This window comes from Falco biarmicus, chromosome 11 (assembly GCF_023638135.1).
Source record: "Falco biarmicus isolate bFalBia1 chromosome 11, bFalBia1.pri, whole genome shotgun sequence".
In the NCBI taxonomy this organism is placed as follows: Eukaryota; Metazoa; Chordata; class Aves; order Falconiformes; family Falconidae; genus Falco; species Falco biarmicus.
Window position 1 is genome coordinate 30,956,273 of NC_079298.1, and position 15,124 is coordinate 30,971,396.

General features: G+C 41.7%; 1 protein-coding gene across 2 annotated transcripts in view; it reads right to left on the reverse strand.

Annotated features, from left to right (window-relative positions):
- Window positions 1–15,124, reverse strand: part of XPR1 (xenotropic and polytropic retrovirus receptor 1) — a 109,440-nt gene that overhangs the window by 24,250 nt on the left and 70,066 nt on the right. For both annotated transcript variants that reach the window (XM_056355258.1, XM_056355259.1), the window contains 5 exons: window positions 11,744–11,845; window positions 5,771–5,994; window positions 1,760–1,909; window positions 1,262–1,345; window positions 679–760 (listed from right to left, as the gene is read on the reverse strand). In XM_056355258.1, coding sequence (XP_056211233.1) covers window positions 679–760; window positions 1,262–1,345; window positions 1,760–1,909; window positions 5,771–5,994; window positions 11,744–11,845 — 642 coding nt within the window. The remainder of the gene's footprint in view (window positions 1–678; window positions 761–1,261; window positions 1,346–1,759; window positions 1,910–5,770; window positions 5,995–11,743; window positions 11,846–15,124) is intronic.

Below are 15,124 nucleotides of genomic sequence, written 5' to 3' on the forward strand. Positions count from 1 at the left end.
AAGGCTTTTCCTTTGTACTCCTTAAGCAAGTTACAAGACTACTGAAATCACACACGCAATTAGCAAAGTTGCTTGTGATTAAGCACTGGATCTGGATTTACAGTACTAACATGGCTTTTACTCTAATCAGAGTCCAAACTCAGAAGGCACAAAACAGAATAAAACCAAGGCCTCAGATATGCAATAAACAACCTCACCAAAATCTGCCAACAAGAATAATTCAATTAATGCCCTTAACAGGCACCAGGCATTGAAATCCTAGAAATTTCTACATGAAAATGTCCCAACTGGCATGGTGCTCACATGGCTCCATGTCTGGTCCCATTCTCTGTAGGGAGTCAGTACTGTGCAAAAATTAAGTTCTACGAGCATCTCTCTCAAGGTGGGTGAGGGCTGCATGTTCACAGAACAGTAACAGAAATCTGTCTTTACACATGGATGTTGCACCTCCAGATTATCCCTCCAAGAATAAGGAGGAAACCAAGAGAACAAACCATAATATGTTCAAAGTCCAAATCCAAAATCTACATACATAACATGAGAAACCCCACAACCTATTACTGGAGCAGAACTAACAGTTCATAACAGCGTGATGTGACTCAGCCTCATTTAATCCCAAACATCCCGACATATCCAAACCAAGGCACGGCAGCAGCCGGTCCAGCCAACGATACCCACCTGAAAGTATGACAGTGACGTTCAGTGCAATGAACAACCCACAGAACAATCCAACCCTGAATGTAGTCCAGGCTGGTACAGGCTGCAAACAAAGCAACGGTGGAATTAAGGTGGGGTCAAAAGGTTATCAGCAAAGTCATTAATCTGCGGAGTAAACTTAAAATCAGGAATTAATGTTCTGACGCTGACGGCACTCTTGCTCTTGAAGTGAGGTTTTTAAAACTGAAAATGCTGCATAACATTCTTGCCTATGTTGTTGCTGTGTTGAAACAGAGCTTGGGCATCTCGGCACCCTTTGAAAAATATTCTGGACCGCACAAACACTAAGCATGTGTTATTATTAGCACGAATTTCCTTTAACTATTTATCTCATCCCTTCATTACCTTGTCTGAGTGCATTAGGAACAGTAAGTAGGCTACTTCCAGATTTTCCAGAACCAAAATGGATTACGTGATCGTGCCCCCCTCAATTTGCAGAGCATGCTCACATCAGTTATTTTCACTAATTTGTTCAGATATTGAATCTAATTGGGCACCTCAACAAGTTGGAGAAGCAGCTTTGCTGCATAACTCAGTCTCTCACCTGAGCTGCTCCTAAGGGTGGAACACGCAAACGCTTCATAGCCTTCTGTCTGTCTCCATCTTCTAACTCATTGGTCACCACTTCCTAAGGAGATGAAAGATACACATCACAGAAGTTCATTCTAATGATAAGCACGTGGTGCTGCATTCAAATAAAAAATAACGGTTGGTTTCCATGTTACATTTGAGCCCTGGCCCAATACTCCCCTCATAAATGGTAACAAAGATATGAAAAGCCCACCACACCGCATCAAGTGACTACACAATACAAGCAAACACTGCACTAGCTCTTCCGAGTGAAAAGTTACCAGCTGAAGAGAACATACCCAAATCTACGTAAGCAGTGCCAGAAATCAGTGGCATTTCAAAATCAATTAACAGTTGTCTTGGTGGTGAATACAAGCTATAGAGAGGGCAAAACGTTACAGGAATCAGTAGCGAACAAGAAAATACTGTTTTCTACATAAAAGAGGAGCAATGCCCAGACTAGCATCTTTACCTCCGTTTCGGATATAAGCTGGTTGATCTTCTTGCAGGTGTAGAAGGGTGCCACCTCCACCTCGGCCACACGCCACTCTGCCCCCCGCGCTGTCTCCAGGTTCTTGTCATGCTTCTTTAAGATCTTGCGGAAGCCGGTGAAGTTCAGGTTCTGCAGACAAGGGAGAAGAGTTACTTTTAACCTCAGTCACCTGCCAAGAAAGCTAAATGGTTCTATTTCCAGTGCTAGCAAAAAAAAAAAAAAAAAAAAGTTAATAAGAAGAATCAGAATAATTGCGTCTATTGTGAGGAAGTACGAGCTACTACTTTATTAGAAGTAATACATATCCCTACATATGCCCGGCAAATAACAGAAAAAACACGGGACTCAAGGGCATAAAAACAGGTCACTTATTTGTCAGGAACTACCTAAACCTCATATTCCCTGAAAAAGCCAAATCACTGCCACTTTCCTCCTTAATGCAGGAAGCAATGACATTCCTGATGAAACCACACTGAAGACAAAAAACCTTTGGACGTATTCGACACTTGTATGTTTGAAGTTACTTCCAGACACGCTCCCTCTGTCTGGGCACACCTGACTGCATACGTTCCAGGTATGGCAACTCTGGATGAGCAGGAGCTGTAATGAGCTCTTAACAAACATACAGAGCTGCAGGAAGGCTACGTTTTGTCTCAGCTCCCCCAGTCAGTCCTTCAAGCGGTTTTCCCCTTCTGAAAAGGCCAGGCTACTGACTTCTAGTTTCTTTAAACTTTACATTGATTTTCAAATCAAGTTCTCCAGATAAGTGCACTACAGATGGGGAAATCTTTGTATGAAAGTTTTGAATGCTGCAGCTTAAATCCAAACAAGCGCACCCCCATAGCAGCATCCTTTTCCACCTAGTACATTGCACAATAACTGCAAAACTAGTTGAGGCTTGCAGATGTGGGAGATGTAACTCTAGAGATATCTGCAGAGATAAGCACATGATGCTGCATTAAACCAAGAATTAACGGTTGATTTCCAAGTTGTATATGAGCCCTGCCCCAACACTCTTGTAATGCCCAGTAACTAAGAGAGGCAAAGCTCACCACACTGCCAGCAACCGCCGTGACACGATGCATCTGAACTCCTGCATTTCATAAAACACCACCCAAAAGACTCAACGTTTCATGCAAGCAACAGGAGGAACGCAGACAGACCATGGCAAGATTTACTTCTAACAAAGCTTAGAAAGTAGCTTGGAAATAGAAATGGAGAAAAACAGCAAAATCCAATGCCCTGGGGAGAGGCGCCAACTACTCACTGAAATTATTTTGAATCTAATTATGCTCTGAGTGATTTAATACCAGATCCCTAGTATATAGGTGGGGAAATGAGGCTAGGGAGGCAGAGGCAGGAAGCCAATGCATTAACGATCTGCATTATTGCAGACAAGAGACTTTAATTACTTTCTATTGGAAAAGCCAGCATTCCACCCCCGGAGGAGCAGATCACTATTTAAGAAACTTGAAATGAAAAAGGCAACAAAACGATGATTTTGGTCAGAGATTTTTCTGTAGCCTGAACTAACATCACTTTTTGTGCCACGTGGGCTATCGCAGCCTAAGTGCGGTGTGCCTTGGCCGGTCGGGGCATGCTTATGCTGGGCACCCTAGAAGCTCTCCAGCAGTGTTTCATCCTCTAGCTGCAAAAATTCTGCAACCCCAAAGTGCATGATAAAACCACTGTTGGTTACAGCAGTACTTGTGACAAGGAACATGCAGCAATGGAACTGTGAAACAGAACAGTCAAACATCATTTATGCAGTCAGACGTTCTGCTATGCTTGCTATTCGTGATGCTTTTATTAGGCAAGGGGCTTTCTCCAAGTCTGACTTCCATTTCTGCTGAAAACTGATCTAATCCATTGAAGTGAATCAACTAATGATCTGTTTTGTCATTAAAGGTGAAAAAAACCAAACAGTGCAACTTCGGCAATAATATCATGCAAGATCAAGTAGAAGCAAACAGTGGACTCAAAAATCTTTGCTGACATACCAGTGTATTAGGAAACGCACCAGCAAGGCAGATGCACAGCAATTAAATAAGACTGATTCAGCCTCCATTATTGCCTGATGAACAGACTACATTATATACAATATACATAAGTAAATATTATATGCTTAATTTCTCAAGATTTTTCTTTAAAACACACTATTTCAAATAGATTTATCTATCTATGCACACACTCTGGAATGATACATTACTGTTAACAATATATTAATTTTATCAGAAGATTAAGTTAAACAAGTAACAGCTGCCCCGGAGACAAGTTACAGTTTCACTTGGTGTTTGGTTTGTGTACCTTAGGAATGAACGCATCCAACTCTTGTTCAGTCCTAACAGACTGAGGAATTCGCTTCACATGGATCTTCCCTTCTCAGTAACCCAACTCAAGACTTTGGCATTACATGAAACCCATAGTCTGATATTTATAATGCCACCTGTCGACTTCACTTTACCTCCTACATGAAGGCCTCAGATACATCATCTTCCCACCAGGTTGTTGATTTTCCTCTCTAAAACTGCAAAAGCTTGAGTATTCCTTGTTCTTATATTCTAAGCCCAAAAGCGTTGAAGAGTCATATTGCGGGATTTAGTTTTGTGTCTGTTCTAGTACTTGTATTCTTTGTCCTCAACTTCATGACCAATTTGAATTAATTTTTCTGGTTCTCTCTTTGAAGTTATGTTATAGAAAGAAGCTCTTCTCCTTTTGGAAACTGTGAAAGCTATCAAATCCAGATGGGTTTTACATCAATATTTGGTATACATACAATGGATGTTTTAGCAAAAAGCAAAAACATAAGTGTGAAAGATGCCTTTCTTCACTGATGAATAATAGGAAAATATTTTCCAGGGGAATGACCTATGATCTTTCTTTTCTTTGTTTGGTTTTTTTTTTTTTATTATTATTTTTTTTTTTTTAAAGGGAAGAAATCACAGCACGTAATACTGATTTACTCCTGAAAAGCTACAGATACTCCATCTTTCCCAGGATTTTGAAGTAGAAACTATCCCTAAAATTTAAAGGGCTTTATTGAAAAACTCATAAATAATTTCTGGACAAGTGCTCAAAGACGTAACATCACTTTAGGAGAGGTACAGACACTCAGAATTTTGGAAGAATATGTTTTGTCCATACTACAGAGCGATACTAGATTAATTCTTACGGTGAATTTTGTTTAGTAAAATTCTCCAGGACAATGCTGGTAAAGATCTAAACACAGATGTAGTGAATTTAACTTCAAAACACTCTTACTTAACAAGCTAAAAACCCTCACAGTAAGACATTTAAAAGCATTTCAGAGTTTTTAACACCAAAAGAGTTAGCCCAGCAAAAAGGATCTTAACAGTTTCAGATCCTTGTTTCAAGATTTTTTGGAACAAGATCAGCATCTGCAATATTTACCATGCCCTTTCATGCCAGAAATCCAAGTACAACTAAAGATTTGTTTTTTCATACTTCAAGGCAAACGAGCCTGTATCCTACAGAATTAAAAACACTTTTTTTTAAAATGGATGTTTTAACAAGAAATTCTGATATAGCAAGGTCACAGCCACTGCCATGGTAACGCCAAGAGGAAACAGTACATTAGCATTTCAAGTTTCATTACAAATACTAGATAAAAGAGCTTCTTCACTAACTTGCCAGCTCCAGCCCTGCACAGAGCAACATATTACAGAAGAAGGAGGTCCCAATGTGACTTCGTGTTCTGGCCATGCCCGGGCCAAGGGTGCTGGGGTCAGCCAGCCCAGAAAAGGAAGAAGGAAGGTCCTTCTGCAGGTCAGCTCAGCATTTCTAGCTCAACAAAAAGCAACAAGGCGTATGCTGCTAGCTGCCAGGCATCTGCCTTTTCTTTAAAATTGTTTAGGGACCAAAAAAAAAGAAATTTTAAAAAGATGTCTTGAATGAGGCAACTCAAAGATACACAAAGCACAGAGATGTTTACATGCAGGGCTTTGTAAAACCACCTCTTTTTGCAAGTACCTGATAGTTCTGCAGTAAGATGAGGCTGAGGTAGAGCTCGCTGAAGGCCAATTTCAGATCTTTGATATTCCTATGTTGGACACGCTCTTCGTGGGACAGGTGGAAGACCGGCTTTCTGCGCCGCTGCAGTGTGGACACCCCACTGGCTTCTTTCTGTGCATCCAAAGTTGACTGTAACTCAGTCCGAAGAGTCGTAAACCTGCGCTGAGCTTCTGCAAGCTTTTCTGTTCGCAAGGAAAGGGGAAAAGTTAGATGAGAGGACAGCAACTTGCCTACCGAGCCCATCAAAAGCACTATAACTTTTCCTCAAATAACATGTCTGTAGGTAATAACCCACTGCCTGGCCTTCCCCCACTAAGCATTAAATTCAACTGCGTATTTCTCTTTTAGGAAGCTCCTTCTCGTTAAAGGTTTTAATGCATTATGTAAGGCATACATGTTCTCAAAAAAAAAAAAAAAAAAGCCATCATGTCAGACAAGTCTTAATTAAGTCAAAATCAAGGGGCTGTCCCCTCAGCATCAGCACTAGACATGAATTCAGATGTCTCAACCAGCCAGCCCAGCTGTGATTTCTAGAGGATGCTTGTTTCAGGACCATATGGATAGCTGGGTGGAAGAAGCCCAACCTGCAGAGCTGCCACCTGTACCCAGGGGCTATAAAGCACCCCAGGGACGCACAGTCAGGCCTCCCCAGGCTGGCAGAGCCCCAGCTGGAGGTGGCCAGGCAGATGGGGTCCCATCCAAATACCAGAGCAGTGACCACACGTCTCCTCTGCGTGCAAAGGAAAGCTGCTTGCCTTTCTCAAATAAAGCAAACGTACAAAAAGCACAAGGAAAAACGCCCCAAACTGCTAGACAAGATTATAAAACTCGACAGTTAGTAAGCAGAGCACTTTTCATATCTGTGCACCCACTACTGACTACGTTTACTATCTTTTTTTATATGACAGTAAGGAAATCAAAGGGAAAAAAAAATACCCAAACCAAACCAACACACTTCAAATGTGACACTGAGTTTTGCTGCTCAGAGAGCAACGCAACCCCTCTGCCAAGCTCCCGGTGACAGACAAACACAGCTTCTGCTTTGATCAGGAGTTACAACACTACTAGCTGCTGTACATGATCCACTGTAATAATTTATTCCTCTTTTTCTCAGTTTAGGCTCACACAGGTTAGAAGCATTGCCTCATTATTTACTGATTAAAGGGACAGTCAACTTGCATTTAAATATCATTTTGATGTGTTTTCAGATCAAGTCAAGTCTTTCTTCCTCACATCTCCAGTATGGAAAAGGTGTTCCATTAAACATGCTGCTTTATGTACTTTCAGAAAATAATCTTTTTGGCTAAATAACAATCTTTTAATGCTAAAACCAGCATAACTGACACTATTATCTTTCTCTTTGTTCTGTACAACTAGTTCCTTCCTGGCTTCCCCCCCCCACACACTATGGCTTCAGTCACAGCTTTGGCATCTCTGTGGATAAGCTGCTGGCCAGGAAGATGGTGAGCAGGTGGGCAGCGTCGGAGCTGGCCGGGAGCTGCAGTCACCGCCACCCAGCAGCACCCCCCCAGCAGCACCCACAGCCATGGAGCCCCAAGCTCCCCCCGACACTCCAAGCTCTGCCCGACGGTCTCCTGGCTGTCAATTTAATTCTCTTCGTCAGTATCTTAGATAACTTAATGGTAAATTTCTCAATTGCCCACCCCCCCCCAAGAAGTAGGATTTACTCCTATGGGAGAAATTCTGACCTCTCCCCTCAGTCTTATTCAATTCTGGTTAATTTTAAGAGCAAAACTGCTCTGTAAATAATTTTACAGTGTTCTTGCGTAAGATATGTTCCAGAAGGAGAATGCCTTTCTGAACTGAAAATGGGGATCAATATAGAAAAATCAAGTATGGAAGAGAACTCTCTATAATTTTCTCAATTATAAACTTCAATAAAGTATGAGATTTTAAAAAGACAGAAAAGGACAATTAGTCTCTGACAGCTTCTACAGCTGGCAAGGACTTCACCGAACAGAGGCAATGCGGCCCACAGTGAGAACTGTCTGCCCGCAGCCTACAACCACATAATATCTAAGACACACAAGGACAGGCTGCGAAAACAATAACCTCTCCCCACTTTGAGAGCTCTCCCACGAGGAAGTAACAGATATCTATTAGCGCAGCTGTTAGAATCAAAAGCCTTCACATAAATAAAATTCACAAGTTCATTCTCTACATTCAAAACATCATATTAAACCGCCTGTGACACACTGGGATTACTTTTGCATCAAATTAGTAAACATGGAAGAGTTTAAATTTACATTTTTCAGTTGAAAACATGATTCCATTGTCCCTATATCCAGAAAAACCTTAAAATCCATCAGACTAATAACACAATAAAGACACTTTGAAACAGTTACAAAACTACTGCTGCAATTTTCCTATATGTCTGCAAAGCAACATCCACAAAAATGCATCATCTCGAAATACAAACATTCTTCTAAATAATGCACCACTGAGAAGGGTCATGTGCTGTCTTCTATACAGCCCTCTCCATCCATAGGGGAAGACCACAGTCCTCTGAGGATGAAGCTTTAAAGGCAACTGATCCAGCCCTGTAATGACCTGCCACTCCCCAGAAACAGCAGTCCTGCACCTTTCCCCTCCTACCCTCTCTCTTGCACTGAGTCTAGTTATCTGGTCCACAAATCATTTCATCTTGTTAAGGTACGATTTTATCACCAAAATTAATTGCAGAAGCAAACCAAGACAAAGCATGTGCTGCTATTCTTAAAACCTCCTAGGGAATTGCCTAGGGAAACGGCAAAGCAGAGTAGAAGTCAGTTTCTCAGTTTGCAGCATACTCCAAAATAATTGAAAAGGCATTCACCACCAATTTAGCACTCAAAAGAGTGACTTTTAAAAAATATGCCACTCAGAGTTAGAAAAAAGCAGCGTACACTTAGAAACTGGAACCCCTCTTGTTGTATTGCAGCATTTTGCACAACTTGATGCCCACCAAGTCCTCAGCTCAAGTGTAATCTCATGGCAAAGACCAAGGAGAAATCCAAGACCAACAGAGGCAGACTTCAACAAAAGTGTTTGCAATAAAGTAGGAGCTTTGCCCAAAAAATGTTTCTAGATCCTGACTAAAACCCACTGTCTAAAAAGTCATCACCTCAACTGTGCAATTCCAAGTTGGTTTTGACTCCCTTTTTCAAGTTTAAAGAAAAGTTCACACATAAGGATCATTAGGGAAAAAAAACCCCAAACTATCACACCAAGAAGCTAGTAAGATTTCCCCCCAAGGTTCCAGTTTACATGGCCATGGTTGTGATCAAAACCTGTTACACCATACAGGTGGTTGAAATTACCTCCAGTACAGGAGGTAATGGACCAGCTACCCGGCTCGGGGCTCTTTTAGCACTCTTTCCTTTTCCTACTTGTACATATTATGTTCAGTATTTTGCTTACCAAGTTAAAGCTGCGGCTTCCTACAAATAATAAAACCAGCTCCTGAATTAACCACAAAAATGTTACTAGCTGAACAGTAGCCCAGCAGATCCTGATGATGCTAATTTAAAATATAACAAACCTCCCCTCTAGAAAATCCCAAACACAAACCAAAACTGGCCACAAATAAAACTTTAACACTTGAACAGGCATTCCTCTACTGGAACCATCTGAAAATTTTACTGCTTTTTTTTTTTTTTCCCCTCCTTCAGTTGAGCACAGATTTTCTTGAGTGTAGTCCAAATAATCACAAACTGTTTATCAAATCAGTTTTAGTTAATGGCAGTTTTCCTTCCTACTGAGCTGGGATAATAGTCCGGGGAATTAAGGCTATGTTTGACGACAGCCAGCAACCTGAGCACACAGCGAAAGGCAAAGGGATTTTGCAGCAGGCACTGCAATCCCAAGTGCTCCGGGGAGCTGGAGAGGAGCTGGGCCCTGGGAGAAGTCCATCCCAAGAGGATAGGGTTGTCCATGCTGTGGTAATCTCTGGCAATGCTCACCAAGGACCCCTCAGCGCAGGGCAAGACAACAAGGAAATGAAGCAGAGAGAACAGAAAGTGTAGCTTTCGTGAAAAGGTATAGTATTTATTGTCGTAAAGACAAGCATGTAATAAGCTATATAATAAGCCTATAATAAATAGGACATACCAGGTCATAATCCAAGGCAACCCATGCCTGGAGTTACAATAGGGTCCAACATGACAAATTTCTGACATGATCAAGAGGAACCACTGATGGAACATGTCTTGATGCAGCTTAACGTTAACAACTCTAATAAAGTGTTTCCATACTATTAAAGTCACGTCACTCTTCTGCAAATAAAAGACTTATTTTAATCTTATCACAAGAGATTTTCAAATTACATGTATTCTCTCCTATAACTTTTCAAAATGACAGCCAGTTGGAAAAAACCCTACCCTATATTATTAATGCCATTTTAAACAATGCTGGAATGGGTGCGTATATGTGGGTGCACGTGTGCTAGCAGGTCCTCATTAGGGAAAATTATAATCAGTACAGTGCATCTAAATTGTCAGAGCTTCCTCCACAGAGTCTAGCTCATAGTCTGTAGGATCTGGTATAACTAGAAAGTAAGGCAAGTTGCTGAGCATAAAAGCCTTGCCTCAGACCCGGGACAGAAATAGATCTCACCGGGAACCAGAACAATTGTTCTGAGTTAGGTACATATGAACTGCACGTAGAAAAATGCTTATAAACTGTAAACCCTAATAAAACATACCGCTTCTACCTACAAACTGCCCCTTGCCCTTGTCTGACATCCACTCTGGCTACAGCAAAGCCACTGCCCAGGGAGCCGGCGAGCAGGCACAGCTGGCCCCAAAGAGATTTATTCCCCGAGATGGAAGCTGAACAGAGGCAAGGCAGCACAGTTACTGCATCTATTATACTTTCAGCTATTCTCATGTTCGCAACCCAGATTCTGCTAGTCATAAAATAGCTAGCAATAAAGTCATCACCTGATGGCTATTAAAATATTTTGCACAACTCAACTTTGTCTTTACTACCAGATTAAAATCAGAAATAGAAAAGGCTACTGCATTGTGCTCCAAAAACCTGTTTATAGCACCAAGGTAATAATAAATCACCGCGCTAAGAGAGAGTAGAGCAGAAGGCAATGCATCATCGTATCCATATTTAAACACTTTTCTAGTTGAAACTCCACTTTAAACCTTACCAAAAGAGGCTGAAAACCAGCCAAAGTGTAATGGTGGGTGGAACTGCAGCACGCTATTGCTAAGCTTTTTGTAGCAATATTACAGGGTGAATTTCCAATTATCCCATTCTAAAGTTTATTTTCAAAACACAAGGATGGGAAAGCAAACTTTCTCAGGGAAAAGAACAACAAATAGCACTTTGACATATGACCCCTAGGAATCCCTACTCTTACCACCATTACATTTTTACTCAATTTACTAACCAGGACTTTATACAGAGCCAATGACAAATTCCTACTGGTTGATCTACTCCAGAAAGTTGCAAGGATATAAGGAAGAGTTAAGTGTTTACAAACTTGCTGGATACATCAAGATGGTCAAGTTACCATACATAGGCAAGTCCACAATCACTAACCTGGCACAGTCTCAGGGAACATCAGCTAGCAAGCTCAGCATGCCTAAAACACGCACAGGAGTCTGTCACCATGCAGAAACTGAGGAACTGAGCCCTGTATGTAAGCTACCAGCTCAGTTTAAGAGCATCTTCATAAAGTTCAGCAGGATGCTATTGCAAAGCAATGAAATCACCTGCCCTTCATTCTCTCTCCATTCAAATACCACGGTTTAGCTCCACATCTGTCATTAAACCAGAGCAGTTTCCCATATAAACCTGCCCTATAATTACCTGATGGTAGACCTGCGTGACCACTGTGGTTATTCTGAAAGGTTGGGAGCTTCAGACTCGTTTCATGTTGCTGTATTTTCCACAACTATACACAAATAAGCACCTTACCTGAATAGAAAATGTTGATTTTGGCAAGTTCTTTCTCACAGGTTTGGAAGAACTTCTCTTCAAACGTGGCAAAGCATCTTTTTACTGTGTCCTCATCTGTGTCTATTAAGAAAAAAAAAAAAGAAGTTGTGACACAAGAATGTAGGAACAATTTTCTAAGTGGCTGTCATGGAAATATTTCTTCAGAGCAAATCCACCTCCTCTGTCACCCAGGGAAAGAAGCACAATCATGTCCAAAGGGCTCTGAGGGAACATATATTTGCCTGTAGAAGGAACTGCACCAAGAGAAAGAGGGAAAAACTCGTATTGGCAGTTAACAGCACCTTGACCAAAGTTTCCATCATCTTTTTTGATCCTTCAAGCGCTGCTGCAGGTCTTCCACGCTTCATTTCTGCTACCTAACCCAGTTTGCGTGACTGCACCTGTAGGGCCACTCTGGATCAAGACTGTTCTTTATACCTACAAGATCTTAGGAACTTTATTTTAAACAGCATCTCACCTACCACCACAGGGCCACCTACCCTAAAGTCAGACACCAGTGGAAAGTGAAGACCATGTGTCATCCCCACCTGCCTGCTCTGCTGCCTCCAGCACCCTGAAGCCACCTCTCTGCTGCCACATCAACCCAGCACAGGGTGGTCCCTCCTCCTCCTCCTCCTCCCTCCTGCATTGCTTCTGCAACCACGCAGTCAGCCCGAGCAGGGAGAGATCTTCCAACCAAAACAAAAGCAGATCAAGTAGCAGCATAACCACCCCTCAACGTGCTACTGTCACTCAACGTTAGGGCTAAATTCTTAAGCTTATCCACCCAGATGTTGTTCTGCTCTGCAGTCTTGGGCACTGGCAAGTTCTCCAATACAAACTGGAGTGAGAGCAAACCTCTTTCACCAAGACTGGGGTTTGTGGTGGGGGTTTGTTTCTACTTCCCTGGCTTTGCCATAGCAGAAAGCCAAGTGCCATCAGTGCCGCGTGTTCATGCCCTGCCCTTTCCACTGGTCAGTCACTTCTCCCAGAGCTTCTCCAGTGCTCCCACCACTGCAGAGTGCTGGGACCCCTGTACCGGTGTGAGCCTACCACAGGCACTGGGCTTGCTCTTGAAGAACAAAGGTGGCCATGAAAAGTATTCATCCCAGCTTAGCAAACAATTGTATTTAGAAGGAAAGTGCCGAGTTTTTAAATTAAGGCTTTATCTGACCTTCCAGGAGGACTCACTGGCTTCAGCCACCGTTCCCACCTTCTCATCACTACAATCCTTTAAATACAAATCTAATATCACAGCAAACCAAAATCTGCCTGATGAGGATACTGGAAACTGCCTGGAAGCTACCCTCTTCCCTTCTGGAAAATAAAAGCTTTCTCTCCTAAGGAAAGATTAATGGAAGAGGCCTGAATTATGGTGATGGTGATCAGATCCACACTTCTTCCCTCCTGCTGCTCTGGGACTGTTTTAACTCTTTTGGAAGAGCTATCTACAATTCTGTAATTACAGCCAAAATTTGAAATGAAAGCAGCAATGCGGTCACTTTGTTTTTATAAAAAAATACAGTGCAGCATCTCCATAACTGCAGAATTTCAAAGACAGAATTAATTTTCTAATAATTAAGAAATTAATGTAATGAGCAAAAAATTAAGGAAGACATGCTATAATTACAAATTTTAGCACTGTCAAAAACCTGTCGCACATGTTCCTAATGCTGAAATGAAGCAGACTACGCAGTCTTACAGACTGAGGAAGGTTAGCATTATTACAAAGAGGAAAAAATAAGATTTTATTATGGTCTTGATAATGTCAAGAAATAGACTTTGAAATACATGTTATTCAATTGAAAAGACGAGCAACTACACAAGAGTTTCACTCACTAGCGCATAAAACACTACACTGTCATAACCAAGAAAACTTTTTCTTTCAGCACTAACTTCTAGGTTAAAACAACTTCATAGTAGTTTTAATCAAGAGAATATTTAATTATTAACTTGTAATATTTAGAATTTTCTGATTTTTATGTTTGTGGCACTAAACATCATAACCCCCACACACACTTCAGTAAGGTTTTTAAAAGTTCGTACAGAAAGAGCAGATAACAGAATGCAGACCGCAGGGTACAGTTGGAAGAAGCCTGTCTCCTTTTGCAGTTTGACAATGCTTTAAAGAGTAAAACAGAAAAAAAACCCAACCCAAACCCAGCCCTGCCCAGATGACTGCTGTTTACAACTCCACCATCCAAGGGCTTGTAGAAACGAATTCACAAGGGCTCCACAGGCTGTTCCAAACTCCCAAGGTTTGGCTCCCAGGGTCCCTTTATTATCTGATGATTATACTTGCAGATCCACGGCTACTCCCAAGGATGCGGGCTCCCTCCCTTGTGCACACAAACCCTGAAATGACAGGGCTCCATCTCTTTGCTGAAGCAAAGCCACAGCAGCCCTGTGGTGTCATTACACCCTTGCCCGGCATCACCGGCCCGACGTGGACTTTGCAGAACCGCACACTTGCGTGCCGCAAGTGCTCCTGCTCGCCTTTGTGCCTCCACACAGATCCCTCTTTGCAGGCAGCCTAAAGCACCAGGAGGACAGAAAATAACCCTGCTTGGGGGCTGGTAACCTCTAACATCAGTCACAGCAGTTGCAACATCCCACCCTGGGGCCCTACCAGTAAAGCCAATCCGAACTTGCCTCAGAGAGCTCTAATCCTTGACCCAACAGCCCCCAAAAACAATGCGGGCAGACAAAACACAAACAGGGGGGTGAAGCAACAGGAATTACTGTGCTATGATATTAATATGCAGAGATTTTATTCACTACTTGCCTGAAACTTTTCAAATAACAGTAAGCAGGCAGGATCAAAACAGAGCTGACTCCTAAAGATGAACCTGAAGGCCAAATGCTTCAGCCCAAAGAACTTACACATCTCTAACAGAAAAGCTTACCTATAGACATTTTCTATAGATGACATGAGGTAATCATCCTTTCCTCCCTTTAAAAAAAGTCATGTAGAAATACAGGCACACAGGCTCACTGCTCTCCTGCTTCGGAAAGACTGAACCACTTCTGCCATCACTTGTTTCCAGGTTTCAGTAAGTTCACAAAACATAATTAAAACGGAGAAAGTTTTTAAACATCAGTCACTGGAACTATACAAGAATTTTAAAAAAAAATCTCATCAGGAAGTGGAGTACATATTTTGTCTATAAAGTCAAGCCTGAATATTTCTGTGCAATCAAAATATCGCCTTTTAAGATAGCAAAAAGCTCAGCAAAGCCATGTAATGTTAAGCTAACATAATGTCGAATAAATTAATAAATATCTTGGTTTGTATACTACTGACCATTTCAGGAAATGATAAATAAGTGTGTTAAACAGTTTGACGGTATCTGAAGGTTA